At 40.6% G+C, this 19108-nt stretch overlaps 3 protein-coding genes and 1 non-coding gene across 5 annotated transcripts; 1 reads left to right on the forward strand and 3 right to left on the reverse strand.

Moving 5' to 3' along the window:
- Window positions 1–552: 552 nt before the first annotated feature.
- On the reverse strand, window positions 553–3148 carry rpl7 (ribosomal protein L7). 2 transcript variants are annotated; one of them, XM_049010086.1, is made up of 8 exons: window positions 3082–3148; window positions 2404–2506; window positions 2135–2301; window positions 1799–1936; window positions 1517–1626; window positions 1190–1407; window positions 792–826; window positions 553–606 (listed from the first exon to the last, which is right to left on the reverse strand). In XM_049010086.1, the coding sequence occupies exons 1-6, from the start codon at window positions 3093–3095 to the stop codon at window positions 1199–1201; spliced, it is 741 nt and encodes a 246-aa protein (XP_048866043.1). In that variant the 5' UTR covers window positions 3096–3148; the 3' UTR covers window positions 553–606; window positions 792–826; window positions 1190–1198. The 2 variants fall into 2 exon arrangements, with proteins under 2 accessions (XP_048866043.1, XP_048866042.1); XM_049010085.1 differs by lacking the exon at window positions 792–826.
- On the reverse strand, window positions 2002–2092 carry LOC125740892 (small nucleolar SNORD12/SNORD106). The gene has a single exon (XR_007397806.1). It is a non-coding gene; the product is annotated as a small nucleolar SNORD12/SNORD106 (small nucleolar RNA).
- Window positions 3149–3376: 228 nt separating the features above from the next.
- Window positions 3377–8372, forward strand: rdh10b (retinol dehydrogenase 10b). Its single transcript, XM_049010083.1, has 6 exons — window positions 3377–3961; window positions 4334–4542; window positions 4725–4823; window positions 5206–5351; window positions 5458–5589; window positions 5679–8372. The coding sequence occupies exons 1-6, from the start codon at window positions 3667–3669 to the stop codon at window positions 5800–5802; spliced, it is 1005 nt and encodes a 334-aa protein (XP_048866040.1). The 5' UTR covers window positions 3377–3666; the 3' UTR covers window positions 5803–8372.
- Window positions 8373–15895: 7523 nt separating this feature from the next.
- On the reverse strand, window positions 15896–18893 carry elocb (elongin C paralog b). The gene is made up of 4 exons (XM_049010088.1): window positions 18782–18893; window positions 17899–17930; window positions 17452–17595; window positions 15896–16320 (listed from the first exon to the last, which is right to left on the reverse strand). The coding sequence occupies exons 2-4, from the start codon at window positions 17900–17902 to the stop codon at window positions 16130–16132; spliced, it is 339 nt and encodes a 112-aa protein (XP_048866045.1). The 5' UTR covers window positions 17903–17930; window positions 18782–18893; the 3' UTR covers window positions 15896–16129.
- Between the last annotated feature and the right edge of the window lie 215 nt (window positions 18894–19108).

Here is a 19108-nt window from a genome sequence, read left to right on the forward strand (position 1 = left end):
TGTGGGTTATGCCAATAGCTCAGTAAGCACAGGACACATTTTCAAACTTAAGAGGAAGACGCTACCCCCTTGTGGCCATTTGCCTGACGCATACACATACAGCATTTTTGACTAGCGCATGTGGAAGGTTAAGCCCCTCACTGGATTCAGGCCAGTTTGAGTGTGAAGTTTGTCATTTTTAGCTTTAAACTTGGCTACATAGATACAAGAAAATAAAAAGAGACCAGAGAAATAGATGGAATCACATGCATTTAGGGTGAGGCCAGCAAGGACAAAGGGATGCTTTTGGGCTTGAGTTAGCCGGTTAAACAAAATCAGATGGAGAATTAAGCCTAGTTAAGTTTCAGCAGCAATGAAATTGGAGATCTTTGCATCAGTATCCACGAGGCACGATGTTAACAGAAAGGGACCGGAATAAGTTTAGGTAAAACACTAAAGTCAGCCAATGGATATTTAACTGTAAACCTCACCAACAAGTTCAGGGCCTGATGGTCCAATACGGTACTCGGACAACCATTCTCTGTTATAGTAAAGATTAAAAACACAAAGTGATTCTGTGAAAGGTTTTTATTTTGTACTTTTGAGTAAGTCCAGACTTCAGTTCTCCTGCAAAGAAAAACGAATTGAGTCTCCCATCAACCAGAAAATTCAATTAACATACAGAGCCATCAGTCCTGTTAATAACACCAATACATCTCAGAGTATGAGAGTAGCAAAAGTACAAAAACACCTACAATACCACCACATTACTAATTAATGCTTTACCATAGAATATCATGCAGGGTAAGTACCTTTCAGTGAAGATCGATGGCACCTCACTTAAGGGCTTTAAAAAAAAAAAAAAAGCTAATTTCCAGAATTTAAAAATTCACAAAAGTGAACTGATCCAACTGCTATAAAGGGTATTATTGGGCATCAGGTATGATAAGGCTCGCTGGTTTATACTTCAGTATAATACCTACTGAACGGCACTTATCTAGCCCTGCTTCAGTGAAATATGCAGTGGGATGATGCTTCGAGAAAGGGCTTTAAAGATCAAAATCTTGAAGTACAATAGGAAGCCAGCTTCACTGTCCAGTACAAAAAAAAAAGACTAGTTTACAAGTTTCATTCTAAACATAAGGCTACAGTTATACTGAAGCAGAACAAAAAAGGAATAAGGGGATAAATGTTACACACAAAGTCTTACCATGAACGCTCAGTTCATCCTTCTGATCAGCCGGTTAATCTGGTCCTCCCTGTTTCCGGCATCGCCTCCCTCAACGAAGTGTGTGGTCTTCTTGTTCATGCCCCCACGGGGAGAGGACAGCTTGAAGGGCCACAAGAAGTTGTTGGCTGCCTTGAAGTTCTTCCCCACGGTGTAGATTTCATGGATCAGGTCCTCAACGCAGATGATGCCATATTTTCCTGCAACGAAACCACACTTAACAGGAGGGAACTGCAAGAAGCCATCAGCTCATCAATACTTCAAAACACTCAAGTCGTTCTCGGCTATATTGCCAAGCAAAACGCTCACCAAGGGATCTTTCAATCAGGGAATTGTCGGTCAAAGCGATGCGTTGCTTCTTAATCTTGCCATAGCCACGCTTGTAAATAAGCTCACGCAGGGATTTCAAGTTGGGATACCTAGCAACAAACAGGGCATTTTACAAAAAGCAGTCATGGTATAGAAAGACCATGCACTCAACAGTGCATTTCATAGGTCCAGACCACCCTATCAACATGTCCTTCAGCATGTTAGGTTGTAGTCCAAGCAGAATTAGCAGTAGGACTCAGCAACCTGACATAGAAATCTCACCCCCACGCGATGTAGGGCTCAGCAATCCTGAGCATGTTAATGGAGGCCTTGTTCAGTTTGACGAAGACGCCGTTGAAGATCTGACGCAGGCGAAGCAGCTGTAGGACCTTGCGGACCTTGGGCCTGACTCCATTAATTCTGGAAACGTAGACACACACTGAGCATACAACGTGACATTCAGCAGCTTAACCTGTACAGGGCTAGCTGTGATTTCAGACAAAATTGGCTTATGTCATAAAGGCATCCCCATGGTCGATAAGACGGGGAAAAAAATCCATCATCATTAACCACAAACTGAGGCAAAAGGTGCTGTATGGGGTTAGCAGCACTACATACCCCCTAATCCTGATGACGAAGGCCAGTTTGGGTTCTGCGGGGACATAGTAGTTTCCAACCTTACGGGCCATTCGGGACAGGCGGATCTCCCGTCTGTACATTTCCTTGTATTCCTTATGGTAGCATTCAGCCCTCTTGTAGATCAGCTTTCTTCTGGATTTGCGGGCCTGGAGACACAAGACGTGTTACCCTCACATGTGGCGACAAGAGGCCACGTAAAGCGCACATACTGATTGGATCAGCGTTACTATACAGTCAGGTGTCCGTACCGACTTCTCTGCCAGCATCTTCTTGATGCGCAGAGCTTTTTGTGCCGCGTAGGCCTTTCGCCTTTTCAAAAGGCTTTCGGGAACAGTTGGTACCTTCTTCCCTCTGAAACGGAGGCACGTATAGGGTTTAATAAATTACCGCACCAGTAAGCATGCGTTATTGCAGCGAAGCATTCAAGAGGCCTAGTAATCATACTATGCAAACTTAGCATAATAATTTCAATTCCATAAGCAAATACCTATTAATAAAACATCCAGATATGAACAAAAACAGCATAAAACCCCATGTTAAACTATACTGACAATGGAAGGGCACGTAAAACAAGGTTGAAAACACATGCTACTGTATCAGCTATTTCAGATACAACAGCTTATTTGTTGCCAACTATAGACAGTAAACGCAAAGGTAAACCACAAGTTATAAAACTCAACTTAAACTACGTTTAATGAATTCAATGTCTGCGTATTGCAGAAATAACAACACGTTTGTTTCCACTATATCTAAAGCAAGAGCGGACATGACCCAAATTTGTGCCAATATGGCAACGGGCTCATAAGAAATACAGGCGTAAAAGTAACTTTATATGTATTAGCTTTCAGGTTACGGTAAAATATTTGAATAGATTAAGAACTACTAGACGATGGAAAAGGATTTCGAAAGCAGAAAAACGAACTCACTCTTCGCCCGCCATTATCCCCACCGTAAAAGAGGGTTATACGCATGCGCAGACCGCACTTATAAGAGACGAAAGAGGAAATGGGTGTCTTCCTGATGCCTGATTTTATACATATATATAAATGAAGGAAATCTTACATAGTAAAAGTGTTCCAAAAGTCAAAACCATAAAAACCCATTTAAACCCTTATGTTTATGATTTTTTTCACCATGAGGAAAAATCTAGATATACTACAAATAGCTACTTCCGAAAGCGTACAACTTTCCGGAAAATAATTAGTTCAGGCAATAGAATATTGACCTATAACCAAAGGTCCTTGTGAGTATGGAAAGTTTAAATGGTGCTTGTCAACAGATCGCGTTGTTGGTCTGGATTTGTTTACTAGCGATTATTTGCGAAAGTTTTCTTAACTGCATTTTCTTAAGTCTTCTGTTGCGTAAAGTTCGTGTTTTTGTAATTAATTGTCCTCGTTATGCAATGATTAGTTACATTTATTTTATTCAATAAAAAAAAACTAATATAATATAAAATAATTTTGATTGTTCTGGATCTGGATCTCTGGATTTTATTGTTGTTTTTCCATATCATGTCAGACACAGTGAGTATCCTTTCGGAATTTTTCCTGGTGACTTTTAAAGTACTTTGGGCTTTCGTACAGTCTGGGTTGAAATGGTTTGTACGGCAAAAAGAGAAAAGCGTTGCAGGGCAGGTGTGTTTGGTCACTGGGGCGGGCAGGGGTCTCGGCCGACTGTTTGCTAAGGAATTCGCCCGAAGACGAGCAGTGCTGGTCCTCTGGGATATCAACAGTGAAAGTAACGAAGAGACAGCGGAGATGGTGCGCCGGATCTACCGGGACACGCCCAGTCCCACAACTGGAGAGGGTGAATTTTATTTCGCTAAAACACTTCTTAGTCGTTTTAGTGTAGGATTTAGCCGTTGTGTGTTGCGGGGACGAGTTTACTCGTAATGCAAGTCACTAATGATCTTTTGAACACTGAAGTAACTGGGTTTTTTTTGGATGTTATAAATGACTTTTGGAATGGCGATCTGAACTTTCTGAGAAGAAGCATATCGACTGTAACAACAGCGATGTGTACAGCATTTGGGTTCTACACTTACAGTACCAGACACATCTGAATAGGCTTTTCATTGTAATTTTTTTTTTTCCCAAAAAGCTCTAATTTTAAAAGGTATTTCCAGATGTCAGTCCCAGGAACATTTCTAACATAACGTTCTGGATTTCTCTGTTTCAGATGGTCCTCATCTTCAGGTATACACTTACCAGTGTGATGTGGGAAAGCGTGAGTGTGTGTATGCCTCGGCGGAGAGGGTGAGGCGTGAAGTTGGCCCCGTCGACCTACTAGTGAACAGCGCTGGCGTCGTCTCCGGCCACCACCTGCTGGATTGTCCAGATGAGTTGATTGAGAGGACTTTGATGGTCAACTGTCACGCCCACTTCTGGGTGAGTTTTTCCCTTGGGGAGAAAACCTCTGCTCCTTGCTACTTCTCCGGTTTCCACCTGGACACTTCTCACACTGTATCTGTCTGAATTCGAGAGCTAAACTTTATATTTGAGTGTACAGTCGCAGTCTGCTGTTGTTTCATGTGTAACAAGCCACCAACCAGTTTCCTACCTTTTAACAGACCACCAAAGCCTTCCTCCCAGACATGCTGGAGGCTAACCACGGCCACATCATAACTGTGGCGAGCTCCCTGGGGCTGTTCAGCACCGCTGGTGTGGAGGTGGGTTCAGAACAGGAGGAGTCCATGCAAAGCCTCGATTCTGCTGCTGAAATGAGCCTGAAGACCACTAAATGCTGTTGAGTGGCCGGTTGACATTCCTGTGTTGTATGACTACTGTGCACCATATTTTTATGGGCCTTTCCCATTGTTTGTGTCGTATGTTGTAGATAAATTAGTCATATTCTATATGGCAGGGGTAAAGAAGTCTGGTGGTATTCTCCCTTGTTTTGTTTTGTTTATTATTGCTTTGCAGTTAACTGGTGAGCTGTTCTGCTGTCCGATTTACTTCAGAGCAGCAAGAGGGTAGTTAGTCTGAACTTGAGCTAACGCAACCCTGCATTCCTCAAACTCCTTCCCCATCACCACTACTTCCTGATTGTAGGATTACTGTGCCAGCAAATTCGGGGCCGTCGGCTTCCACGAGTCCCTCAGCCATGAGCTGAAGGCTGCAGAAAAAGATGGGATCAAAATGACATTGGTGTGTCCCTTTCTTGTGGACGCGGGCATGTTCAGAGGCTGCAAAATCCGGTAGGAGATCGGTTTTAGTGCAGTCATTAGTGTATGTCTGTAGTGCACTCTGGCAGGATGCTGGAATTCTGAGAGCTTCTTGTCATCCTTCTTCCTGTCTGCACAGAAACGAGATTGCATCCTTCCTGCCCCCCCTACAGCCAGAGTACTGTGTACAGCAAGCTATGCAGGCCATCCTGACTGACCAGCCCATGATCTGTACGCCTCGCAGCATGTACATGGTGACCTTCATGAAGGCGTACGTTTGCATCGTTTCCTGCTCCTTCATGCACATGATCTCCTCATAAACAGTCGCCTTACTGAGTGCCATGTTTGTCTGTCCTGCAGGATCCTGCCGTTTGAGGCCATTGTGTGCATGTACCGCCTCCTAGGGGCTGAGAAGTGCATATACCCCTTTCTGGCACGTCACAAGGAAGCAATGAACAACAATGAGGCCAAGAGTGGGGTTTAGAAGTGCTATTACCCTGAATGCAGTGCTTGGATTAAATGTATGCAAAGGTTTAGCCTTAGTCTATGACAAAATGTATACTGCGTTAAACGTATTCAGCTTTAATGAGTGTTGGCAATCAAATCCTGAGAGTAGCAGTGTGACAGTATGCTCGGGAATGACCAGAGCTGTCCTTGCAGTGAAGTGTGTAAGATTTTCAGGTAGGGGGCACGGCGTCTACTACTCTGTCCTTACTCTGTCAGTGACTTGGTGATGTCTTAAGACTGCCATCCTTGCAGTGTGTAGCCTGTAGTGAGTAAGTACAGCTTGGGGATAAATGTATGATGATGAAGCGTCCCAACAGCTGTTTCAGTCTGTAATCTCATGTGCCTTAAGGGATGGATTAGACTGGGCATACTACAGCAATACTGTCATATCTATGCATATCGGAATCTAAACTCTATTCATATTTTCAGTTTATTTCTACTCGCAATCTAACTGTAGGAGATACGCCTTTTATTATTTTACCTTAAATTTAAAATCACCTTTGAATGTTCAGTGCTTGAACTGGGCTGGTCCTCAGCAGTACACGGTACCAGTACCCCTTTGTTTTTCTCTTCAGAGTACTGGGAACATTTCATGTGTACTGGTACTGCTCATGATCTACCGGTAGCATACTGGCACCTGTTTTGTTCACACTTCAAGCACTGGGAGTATTGTTACGAATTCCATTGTGCCGGAGGCAATTGTGTATTTATTTTGTATGTTTGTAATTTTAATTATTTAATGAGTTCTTTGTCCTCAATCACGGAATGTTTATGGTCCCGGAAGCAGGGATTAGGCTACCAGGACAAGCTATGCTCCCTGTGTATGGGGGTGTGGCTAATGGATATGTAGGAGGAGCCTAGCCCAAATGCGACTTTTTCACGAACCAGTGTAATGATTAACTGCTGCATATTTGCTGAAGCAGGGCGCCTCACCTCTGGGACCCGGGTTCCAGTCTCCACTGGGGCTCTACGGGTGTGGAGGCTGCATGTTCTCTCCATGTCATTGTGGGGGTTGGTGGCCCGGCCTGGGTTGTTTTCTGCCTTGTACCCATAGGCTCTGAACCCCTCACGACCCTGAGTAGGACATGTGGTTCCAGATAATAGATTTATGTGGTACTTCCTGGCTTTCAAATGCTGGGAATGAGGCAGTTTGGACCATCCTCTTTGTCTGGTATAATACACATATACACTTTTCCAACTAAGGTGACTGTTCTATTGGAGGTGCTGTAGAGCCTCTGCGTTACCTCCATCAGCTTTATGTACATTTTCAGTCTGTACAATTATGTTTTTTAATTGTAGCCACTAGATGATTATCAGGCTAGGGCTGCTTGATTGTGGCAAAAATCATAATCACGACTATTTAATATGATTACTCATTGATTCTGCAGCTATCATGGATTCATTGAACTTTAAAAAAAAAATGGTCTTTTTAACAGTGTATAAATGCATATAATTCAACTGAGAAACAAGTGAGCAGTTTTCCAGAAGGGGGTGTGTTGGATTTTTAACAACATAAATGGGAGCATCAGCGTGAAATGTAATGTGGCACAAAAATTATTTGATCTCGATTTTTCTTTTGATAATAGTTGGAAGCCAAAATCATAATTGAAATTTAAAATTTAATTAACTGCCCGTCCCTAGGTTAGGCACACAAACACCTGTGCCTCTTCCACCCTTAAAACTGGACTCCTGGGCTCCATCAGAAATACACTGCCAACAGTCCACATGGCTATTTAATGCTATTCTCTGTGTTGATAATTTGATCTGGTTCTCTGTTTTGATATTTTGCACTTGGGCTGGGAGAGCAACACAAAGAAACACGTGTAACAGTGTAGCTTTCAATATACTGCCATCCCCGTTGTCATTCCAGAAGTGCCAGATCAAAGATCTCGGGAGCATTGAGTCAGTGCCTCATTGTCCTTGTCACCACAGTGAAGATGGCAGCAGCAGCGTCATCACCATTGAAGTAGGTTTAATAGCTGTAAAGTGCTGTTTAATGCTCACTTCTGTAGATCTAGGGTAGTACCGTATCAGTATTGTACGAATTCCTCACGCATTTCAAATCACATTCCAAATTTCCCTCCTGTAGAAGTAAAGGTTTCTTTTATAATAGAAAAGGAGACCTGTGCTATACCATCAACATCTACTATCTGTAGCAGGAACCTTAGCCAAAAACCTTTCTTGATAATGCATTTTCATTTTTTTTTTTTTTTTGCTAACTTTTTTTTTTTAAGAAAGTTTAATGATTTCACATCTTTGTTTCTGAAATATACTGATTAAAATTTGCTTTAAACATGTTCAATTTGCAATAAATTAACTGGACGAAGATGAGTCTACATCATTTGTAATTCAGAAGTGTTTGAAAGTATGAATGATTGCAAAGTACTGTAGACAGAAGGCTGGGTAAAGAGGAAGAGGTTTGCAGATGCAAACAGTATGCGAAGGATGTTAAAAAGAACATTATAAATTAAACAGTAATGGCAAGTTGGTATATTAATCAGGTGCATTAAACTTGTTTTTACAAATAAAACCATTCACGGGCTCTTATCTGCCTAACAGTTATCCATCCATCCATTTTCCAAACCGTTTGTCCTACTGGGTCACGGGGATCCGGAGCCTATCCCGGAATCAGTGGGCACGAGGCAGGGAACAACCCAGGATGGGGGGCCAGCCCATCACAGGGCACACTCACACACCATTCACTCACACATGCACTCATACGGGCAATTTTAGCAACTCCAGTTAGCCTCAGCATGTTTTTGGACTGTGGGGGGAAACCGGAGTATCCGGAGGAAACCCCACGACGACATGGGGAGAACATGCAAACTCCACACACATGTGACCCAGGCGGAGACTCGAACCCGGGTCCCAGAGGTGTGAGGCAGCAGTGCTAACCACTGCACCACCATGCCGCCCCACCTAACATTTAGAAGAAGAAAATTTAATACCGATGTGATTGGACTGCATGGTTGTTCATTGTAAAATTAATGTATTGTCCAACACAAGATTTATAATAATAAAACTAGTGCTAATATTAAACTCATAGCCAGGGCGATTTCAGCCTTTCGTACAGCTCGATAGTCAAAACTGCTCTAGGAACCTGAACCTGTAAACCAAAATGACAATTCATGTCCATAATAATTACACCATTGGCTGCCAAGGGCAGAAAATGAGAAACCTCTTTTGGAAATTTCTATTTATAACAAGCTGTCTGTCCAACCTAAGTTGTTATTATACCCAAATAAGTTAGAAAATGGTCTTAAAACCTGAAAATGACATTTTATAATGTAGAGAAATATGTAGCTTAAGTAAAATAGGAATTTTTTCCTTATGGATCATTGTCTGTTGGTAAAAGGATAGATGGAAAAACTGACCTTTTTTTCAAGACAAACTTTTTTCTTATAAGTGCAAAAAAACAAGACAAATTAATGTTGTGTGTTACTAACAAACCGCACCTTTGCCGGGCCGACATAAGCGACAGGGACCAGGAGTGTAATACATAGAAATCTTCTTCATTTATTTCATATATTATATTCCTCAGATGGCGAGTACATGCTATCGGGAGGGGTACGCTGTCTTTGAAGACTCTCGTTAAGATGATACCTGGAAAAGTATTTCACAGATTTTTTTTTATATTTTGCAGAGAATTTTTTATGAGTGACAACCTGGAACTTATTAAATTTTGAGACAAAACTGATGCAACACCACATAATGATAGGAAAGACAATGGGAAGTTTTGGCACTTCATTGTAGAGTGATAACTGAAAAAGTATTTGATGGATTCTTTTAAACTTTCTAGACACATTGTGTGGGTGAAGAACTGCAATTATGTAAGGTTTGAGACAACTTGTTCCAAAATTGAAGTAACGCCAGAGGTATAATTTTAGTAATACGGAGGTACGTGGCGTCTGCCAGGGCAGTTTCTAGCTGTCAAAAAGATCAGACGCTAAGTTAAGTTTATCTGAGGCTTTGCTTTTTTTATTTGAAGGAAGATTAGCATTGGGCTGAATGAATCATCATTACTGTATTTATTTGATCTTTAATGGATCTTACTTTCACTTCACAAAGACATTATCCATCCATCCATTTTCCAAACCGCTTATCCTACTGGGTAACTGGGGGTCCGGAGCCTATCCCGGAAGCAATGGGCACGAGGCAGGGAACAACCCAGGATGGGGGGCCAGCCCATCGCAGGGCACACTCACACACCGTTCACTCACACATGCACACCTACGGGCAATTTAGCAACACAAAGACATTATATGGATGAAAATCTACATCTGAATATAGACCCTAAATCAACCCCAAATTGGAACTCCAGTACAGTGGGCAACAGAACTGCAACTGCAGGACAGAGAGCAGCCAAGAGTGAAAATGGAACCTGCAGCCGCCATCTTGTGAACACAGTCACCTGTTATCTACAGGTAAATGTATTCTGTGGGGTTTTTTTTTTGCAGACTTCCCAGTAATATTGTACTGGTCAATTATTCTAAAACTGTGGGGTGCGAGATTATGTACAATAGGCTATATAATAAAGTTTATATTGATTTTTCGTTGCTAGTCTCCCCGTTTGCTCTGTAGCAGTCTGGTAGCTGTCCTGTGAACCTGTATCTTGGGGAACTTGATTAAATTTATTGTGGGACAATTCAATCATATCACTTTTTTTTGGCAAGGAGGCAAGAGTGTGTACGGTAAGCTTGTAATGTTCTCTTTAGGCTGCAGTGTTCTCGGTCACATGGTAGCACATGAACGAACAGATCTGGTGACCCTAATTACATTAATGATGGCCGTATGCCAAGTGAATTTTCAAGCCATTTCGCCATCACATTCAATTCTTGAATAAAATCGTAAGGGTTATGCTGGACTTAGGATGACCAACGAATCCATGTCGGGGGGGGGGACACTATAAGCTACTTCAGATTTTATAACTGAAAGGCTTCTCTGCTTGGCTAATTAGTTCAGTTCTTCTTGTGCTTTGACTGGTTTGTTTCCTTGATTGAAAGACTCATCCAGCTGTTTCACATTAACATCAGTGACACATGCATGATTGCAGGAGACTGACCAATCAGCACACAGCAAGAACTCAGCGCTAAAGTGAAATCCAGGTCTTTTTAAGTGAAATGGTAGCTTACAAAACCTGTCTTAGCTTAATATCCTCCCCCCCAACATGGATTCGTTGGTCATCCTAGGTGGAATTGTGGCATCTTGCTGTCTGTTCAATCATTTGGTTCATGGCGGTCAGGATTGCGGTTTTAAGTGACTCTTTTTCTCATCTTGACACTCCGATCAAATCAATTGTGTTTAAAATGACCATAGGTGTTTAGCCTTGGCTCACGAAAATAGTGACGTGGATGGTCAATAAGTCAATAAGATGGCACCAAACGATAAGTAGCAAAGCAGAAAGAGGATCTCAGGTAGGGTAGATTGACATGGAAGAGATTCCAAAAAAATAGTATTTACAGTACGAAGGTGCGATATTTTGAATGCAGGCTGTATTGCATTTCCACTGCTATTTAAAGTTACTTGTCTGTTTTGCACTGCTCTGTCCTACTGTGCAGTGTTACTTTTCTGTAGAAAGAAATATTAAATAAAACACATTTTGCTGTTTATTGTTTTATTCCATGTAAACCAAAAGCATGTACATGTTCAGCAGTAAAACATTACCTTTATTACAAAAGTAAAGCAAAATCTAAATGAATCTAATTGCAATCTTGCAAAGAATGACCCTACAAGATCCCCAGGCTTTGCAAAATCGTAGTTTGTGGGGAGAAACTCTGTAAATAACACATTATTATCTTTGGAAATAAGTCTGATACCTGGAGAACGTTACCTGCCTGACTCCATTGTGCCAGCTATAAAGTTTGATGGAGGGGGGATAACGGTATGAGGTTGTTTTTCAGGGGTTTCAGGGGTTCAGGCCTGTTAATTCCAGTGAAGGGATCTCTTAATGCTTCAGCATACCAAGACATTTTGCACAATTCTACGCTGCCAACTTTCTGGGAACAGTTTGGGGAAGGAGCTTTTCTGATCCAGCATGACTGTGCCCCAGTGCACAAGGCAAGGTCCATAAAGACACGGTTGATGAATCTGGTGTGCAAGAACATGACTGGCCCACACAGAGCCCTGACCTCAACCCCATCAAACACCTTTGGGATGAACTAGAATGGAGATTGCGAGCCAGGTCTTCAACTTCATCAGTCACTGACCTTACAAATGCTCTTTTGGATGAATGGGCAAAAATTCCCACAGACACACTCCAAAATCCGGTGGAAAGCCTTCTCAGAAGAGTGGCAGCTGTTACAGCAGCAAAGGGGGGGACCGACTTCATATTGATGCCTATGGATTTAGAATGGGGAAGGTCCTGTACGTTTAATGGCCAAGGAGTCCAATACTTTGGCCATATTGTGTACGAATTAAAGATGCATATGTATACTTTGAACCTCATATGTAGGATTAGACTGACAAGTGACCTCTAAAATCATTTTATGAGTTATTTAGCAGGAAAATGCTAACGTTGTTATTTCAGTAAAATCAATTAATTCATATATTTTACATTGATTTGATCTCAGTGGGACATCAGACAGAGCTATGTGGCTTATACAAGGCTGCTGTAATGCACAGGCTGAAGCCTAGGGTCAGTATCTTAAATAATCAACCCCCCCCCACCTCCCCACCCCGGTTAACAGCTTTCACCATCCACAGAATGACTACACCACTGTAGAAAACAGTTTGAAGGTCTCTGACAGCTCAAATAACCCAGGATATATATCTTAGTGATTGTATAATTATGTCATTCTTCCATTGCGACCTGCTGGATTGCTCGCGTACTTTTAAATCCTGAGAACTTCTGCTGCCTTCGTTCTTTTGAGCCTCTTGCTGAGTGGACGTTGTATTGTGAATCTTAGCATTTAAACCATAGAGAACGCCGAAAATAAACATCACCATTAAAATCAAAATAATCATCAAAGTTAACAACAGCCAAGACCACAATACTAAATAAAGATCTGGCAGCTGTAGAAGAGAACAGCAGAAGGAAGGTGGAGGAAATGGTGAAAGACAGAGTGGCACAAAGAACAGATGACAAAGAGAAATCCAACCCTACTCCAAGGGTTTGTATCATGCCAAAGGTGTTGGCTGTATTAAAAAGGTACTGATTTTTATTTATTTTTTTGCATCTGTGTATAAAGTGATCTATTTCACTAAAAACAAGATAATCAGATTGAAAATGCTGGAAATTTTGATTTGCAGCCCCAGACTGGAGCATGTATAGTTGGGTCCAAACAACTAGAGGAGGCAGAACCTGCCAATCAGAAGTCTTGGTCCCGCCTCCTCTAGTTGCTTGGACCCACCTCCTGTATAATCTGATTGGTTATCTCTTTGAACCAATAATTTTTTTCTTATGCCCTCAGAACATTTTTGTGTAAGTGAAACTCCCAGGAGCACCGTGAACAAACATGAAAGTTGGTAAATAAACGGAGCCGTTTCTTGCTATATGCGGACTATGTACATGCATTGGGCCCCCGCAGCACTAGGGCCCCCCCAAGCTGCAAGTTCAGCCTCAATATATTTGTGGAAAATTATAATTACCTGTGTTCATTTGTAGATTTAAATAGCTAAACCTAAATTGTAGGTTTAAATTGCTTGGGTCAACTTGACATCTTTAATTTCAATTTCAGATTCGCAAATCTAGCTTGTTTTCTTAAATTGGAACAAATCAATGCATCACCATGGATCATCTTAAAGGGTTTGAACTCCCCCTTGTCATAGTTTTACAAAATAGGGGGCCCCAAACATAATCTTGCACAGGGGCCCCAAAAAAGCTAGAAATGTGAATGAAGCCCCATACAATACACTCTTTATGAACTTTAAACTAAACAATCACAAACTCATGTAGCTTGTATACGGAAAATCAGATGAATAAATAAAACTTGATTGATTGTCTATTGAACTACTAACGAGCGAGTAACACTGTCTGGCTGGAGGGCAGTCCTACCAGGATGAAGATTCACTTTCATGTCGAAACATTTTAACATTCCAGTTATTTCTTTGTGGCACCAGTTCCTATAATGTGCTGTCATTATTTATCAAGCTCAAAGGCCGCTATATTGTTAATAAATAAATAATTAGCCTATGAATATTCATAGATCTTGTCACGCCTACAAGAATATTGTTAGCACTTCTGTGAATAAATCCTGTTACATAATTCGACTGTGCAGTGCAAAAATATGAGAAAGCCACCTTCCTGGTTAATATGTCCTGTAAACACACCTGGCTTATCTGGGACATGAAGTTTACATTTAAAGTCAGCAAATACTAAGTAATGTCGCTGTTTGTGTTTTTTTAATAGCCAAAAAGGGTAACGTTTACATTGTATTTACGAACAATGACACAACTGACGTCTGTTTTCATAGGCATTTATCACAAAGCAGGATTTCTTGCTTAGCCACATAACTTGCCAGATTTAAGGTAGAGTGGGCTAAGATGAAGTCCTTAATTCCGACAAGTTATCTAGCAAAATAAAGGTAACAAATAGAAATAGTTCAACATAAAAGCAGACGCTGTGAATACCAAACACTTTATCTGTTCCTTGTAACTAGCTAAATGTGGATAGAGCACTGAAGCTATCTGTAATTGTTATGTACACTGAAACTTTGAACCCCATAAGTGTATTTATTGGCTTAATTCCCCAGCTTGGAGCGTTCAGCTGATTATTTGTCATCACCTTTAACCATTGGCTACGCAGATCTCGACATTTTTTGATTTTCCATAACAGTTCTGCTCACTTCCTGGAGAGTTCATGTTATTAATGAATAACATGTCGTAAGTTATTGCAGTTACTGCAAACGTTTAATTCTGTATCCATCTAGCAGTTTGTTTGTGTGAACATCAACGTGCACAGGACACAGTTTCCCTTGTAGATTTCGCTGATCGGAGGGTGGGGGGGGGTCTCCTCAGTAGATTTTGCCTGCCCCCCCTTCTGGCGATTAGACCCTAGGCTTCTGCCTAGTTCAAGAGCATCTTTTTAGATCCAACCCCGAATGTCCATACTGTACAGGTCCCATTTTGAGTGTTGATTTAAGAACCTTATGTTCTTAATATCTCCTTTAGTCGGGAGTTGTACGTTGTATCTTTGGGTCACGGGACACAGGAAGCAGTACAATATAGCAATTCACAACAACGGTAAAGAGGTTTTTCTATGGATGCCAAGACAAAACCTCACTAGGGACGTCATCCCACAGGGGACTCCATGACTTCTTGCATATTCTCGAAATATTAAAACATCGGATTAAATCATTTTTACCAGCTGACGTGTAGAGCTATTAATCCAGGGATTGCGTCTATAAATAAATGGCAGTGAATTAATTGTAATAATTGTAATTGACTAAAAAGTTGCCAGTGGTTTATTAAAATTTATTGAATCTAATTATGTATGTTTTTTATTAAAAGCATGCAATGTATGATCTATCATTCTGAGACAGGTGTGTTAAAATATAATGTATTGCAGCAGACTATAGGCAAAAGTGTTTAAAAAAAAAAAACCCTAGACATTAAAACATCCATCTTTCAACCAATTACCATATACAATACCCTAGAGTCTACTGCAGGCAGCATAGGGCCCAAGGCAAGGGTGCATGTTGGGTGGGATGCCAGTCCATTGCAGGGCACACAAAGTCACAAACTACACACAAATTAGAGACACCAGCACACCTAGGTGCATGTTTTTTGCATTGTGGTTGGAAACTGCTGGAAACCTGAGCAACATGCGAGAAAGAAATAAGCTAATTTAAAAATGAGAATAATTAAATGTACAGCAACTACCATCCTTTATCATAATTAAAAACAAAAACTAACCAATAGCTTTAGTTCATTAGTTCACTGGCAATTTCCTTGCAGAGGATCCATGTTCAGAATACAAAAAAAAAATCTATTGGCTTCTACTTTTGCCGGTAACCTGCATCTATCATAAAACTCATTAAACAGTTTCTACGACAGCTATTGAAGTATGCCTATGTTGTTTTCAGAGCCAGTACAAGGAAGGATGGAGTTTTTTTTAAAACACAAACAGAACATGCAATCACATTAGTTTATTATATCAAAAATTATAATCTTGTCCATGACAAAAAAAAAATACTGCAGTGAAATACAGCATTCTATAGAAGAAAAGCAGAAGCCTTCGAATCATACACAGCACACACCACTAACATCTCTTTTTTTTATGGCAAAAATTCAAACACTAAAAATGTAACTTGAAACACAAATGGATCCTAAAACCCAAAGCCTCCTAATGCAACTCCATAACTTCTCTAACAATCTAAGAAGTTCGCAGCCATAAGGAGCTCCAGTGCTATCTCCGGGGCAATGGGGAATTCTGGGATTTCCGTTGAACTGTTGGTGTAGCGAACTTTGTAGGTGAAGTACATGCACACTTTGGAGAGGACATGAGAGGGGATCTCTCTAAAATTGACTTCGTTGGTTTCATTTTCCGCAAATTGTCCTGGCAAAAATAAAATAGTGTAAGCAAACAATGTCAAAGAAGCACTGTTAATCCATAAAGACACAATCTAGTAGACACGGACATTTCAGCTTGGTGTTCTTCTCACAAAAGTATCTCATAAATTCGGCGTACCCTAATGTTAAATAAACGTGTCAGACTTTAAACCGCAAGTACTGCCACACCAAGAACATGTTTTTTACCTTGCTGATCCACAATATCTCCTCTTTTAAAAGATATTGTGGTTGCCAAACTGTCCCTTTCTTCACCGCCACTTCAGTGCTTATGGCTTCACGATATACCAAAGCATGAGTGCGTGGTTCGCGCCGCTAACAGAACTTAATAAACACAAGGATACGGCAAATTTATGCAGATTTCTGACTTTTGAGCATCACAATATGCCTCTAGATAATATTTTAGGCGAACTACTGATCTGCTAACCAAACTGTGGGCGTAAGTAAATGCCCATACAGTACGGAAAAGCCAGCATCCTGACAAATGTTTATGCTGTTCATCTACAGCCCTGGTGATTACTGTGCATGTGCCATTTAATTGCGATTAAATTATGATGTGATACTGTGCTCCCCTATCAAGAACTTTTTCCAAAGTAAAACAAATGCACTGGACTTATATGTATAGCATATAACTGTAAAAAGTGGACATTACAAGATGGATGTCTACCCAAGCAAACTGCAGTAATCGCCAGTATGCTCTCCTTTGAAAAGATGAGAAGAGCACATCAGCTATGACAGCAAGCTGAGTTTTTGAATATTGTTACACGGACAAGGCAGCACAGCGGCTCAGCTGAGTTCAAATCCCACCTCCACCCTGCATGTGGTGTTCGCCCTCTGTTGTGTAGGTTTCCTCTCACAGACTGAAGGATAATTATCCATGAAATATGATTGTGTGTGTGTGTGTGTCACAACCTGCCTGGTATAGCCTGCAGCCTATGACGACCAGGACTACCTGCCAGAAGATAAGACCTAGACACACACTAACATGCATACACACTCATGTGGTTTGACTGTATGGATTCGGTCATAGCTTTGGAAACTACATTAATCAGCTTAACAGTTCTGTAAATGACAGGACTACAGTTACAGTACTGTGTTAGGGCCTGTCTCAATCACTCACCAGGGCCACTCAGCATAGCTTTGATTGTGCCAGAAGTCAAGGCATGCTCCCTCTTCACTATAAACTCATGACCATCAGAGGAAATCAGCTTCACATACATGGCATCTGGCCCTTCACAGCCACCGTAGGTTTTCTCTTCGCCATCTTATAAATGGAAAATATCTTCACTTATGATGTACTAGATACACTAGACTACTAGTACAAAATTATAACTACATCAAAGCTAAAAAGTAAAATTCACACTACAAAATGACCAACATTACATTTACAATGGTAATAATTACATATTTGTTTTTAGAACAGAATTTGAATTAAGATTTTTGAATTGAGGAAGAGATTGTAAATACACCTAAATTTAACCTGGTCAGAACTACAACCACATATATTAAATTTGTGTATTTTGTTAAATTTTTAATTAAATTAATCTTATTTTAAACTTATACTCACCCATTGTGCCTTGTAGTTAAAGTACTTATATCCTGAAAAAACAAATCACAGATTTCATTCATCATCATAAAAATATAAAAATACAATGAAATAAAAAAAAGAAAACTAAAATCACATTTGAAGCATGTAACTTAGGCTAGTTTTATTTATATTCTGTAGCCAACACTGTAACATAGTTCTGGCTAAAATACCTACGTAAAACGTTTATCAATATTGTACAACGAGTGAAGGAAAATAAAGGCACCCAATAATTACATATGAATTTACGCCATATTTTCTACCAGAAAATTACAAGTTCTTGCCTAGCTACTGGAAATACCAGCTGCCTTGCAACTAGTATCATTTCATAGCACGCATAGCAGAAAAATTAAACGTAAAATGTTATTATTTTATTACACTGATGCAACTTAAGTCCCAAACCTGAAATGCCATTTGCGGACAACATACCAACTGGATATACCAAAGTTGGGGATGGGATCAGAAAAAAAACGATAGGGAACAAAATTGGAAATTAATTTCATGGAGATTTAAATTCCAACTCCAGTTCCATTTCCTGATTTGCACTGGAATTGATGAGTGCATTCCGGAACGGCCCCAATCTTGTGAAATACCACGTAAAATAACCGGCATTTAAGGCTTAAATTACAGGAAGAGACATTAAGAAAGAAGCTTTTACAGCTAAACTGTAACATTTTCCACTGAGTCAGAAAAACGTCACTTATAACACGGCCTAGGCGGTATATATTTTCATCAGAACAGATGAAGATCTAACTAGCTAACATTTTCATTTAGCATTAATTGATCGGCCTCGAACAAAGAGACACCGCCGAGTTTCCAAATAGACACCATCGCAGTGATTCCCGTTTAAATCAATGATAATAACCTGATAGGAGCCTGCTGGTGATCCGCATAGAGCCGCCGCCGCCGCCGCACCAGGGCCCCCACTTCCTTTCCGCTCAAGCCCAGTCACCGGAAGCGCTTTAAGAGTGTGCAGCACCATTTAGTGCCGACAGGAAACGAAAGGAAGTCTTGCCATTAAGGCCCAGGCGAACATGGGGAAATAAATTTGCAGTTTTTCTAATTTATTACCGACAAAGTTTCCCAGGCAAACATGACAATGCAAACAAATAATACATATGAATACATCTCAATGTATTTTATATTATTACCTCACATGTAGCGTCTTCTTATTGGTATTAAGTTAACTATG

This window comes from Brienomyrus brachyistius, chromosome 4 (assembly GCF_023856365.1).
Source record: "Brienomyrus brachyistius isolate T26 chromosome 4, BBRACH_0.4, whole genome shotgun sequence".
Lineage (NCBI taxonomy): Eukaryota > Metazoa > Chordata > Actinopteri > Osteoglossiformes > Mormyridae > Brienomyrus > Brienomyrus brachyistius.

Excerpts from the sequence above, each read along its gene's own strand:
- rpl7 (XM_049010085.1), bottom strand. Across the intron at positions 2,302-2,403 it reads AGATGCTGGCAGAGAAGTCG|GCCCGCAAATCCAGAAGAAA; the intron begins GTACGGACACCT and ends TTGTGTCTCCAG. Across the intron at positions 1,937-2,134 it reads TTCGTCATCAGGATTAGGGG|AATTAATGGAGTCAGGCCCA; the intron begins GTATGTAGTGCT and ends CTACGTTTCCAG.
- rdh10b (XM_049010083.1), top strand. The coding sequence starts at position 3,667 with ATGTCAGACACAGTGAGTATCCTTTCGGAATTTTTCCTGGTGACTTTT. Across the intron at positions 4,543-4,724 it reads ACTGTCACGCCCACTTCTGG|ACCACCAAAGCCTTCCTCCC; the intron begins GTGAGTTTTTCC and ends ACCTTTTAACAG. Across the intron at positions 5,352-5,457 it reads TTCAGAGGCTGCAAAATCCG|AAACGAGATTGCATCCTTCC; the intron begins GTAGGAGATCGG and ends CTGTCTGCACAG.
- elocb (XM_049010088.1), bottom strand. Across the intron at positions 16,321-17,451 it reads AGCTATGCTGAGTGGCCCTG|GACAATTTGCGGAAAATGAA; the intron begins GTGAGTGATTGA and ends TATTTTTGCCAG.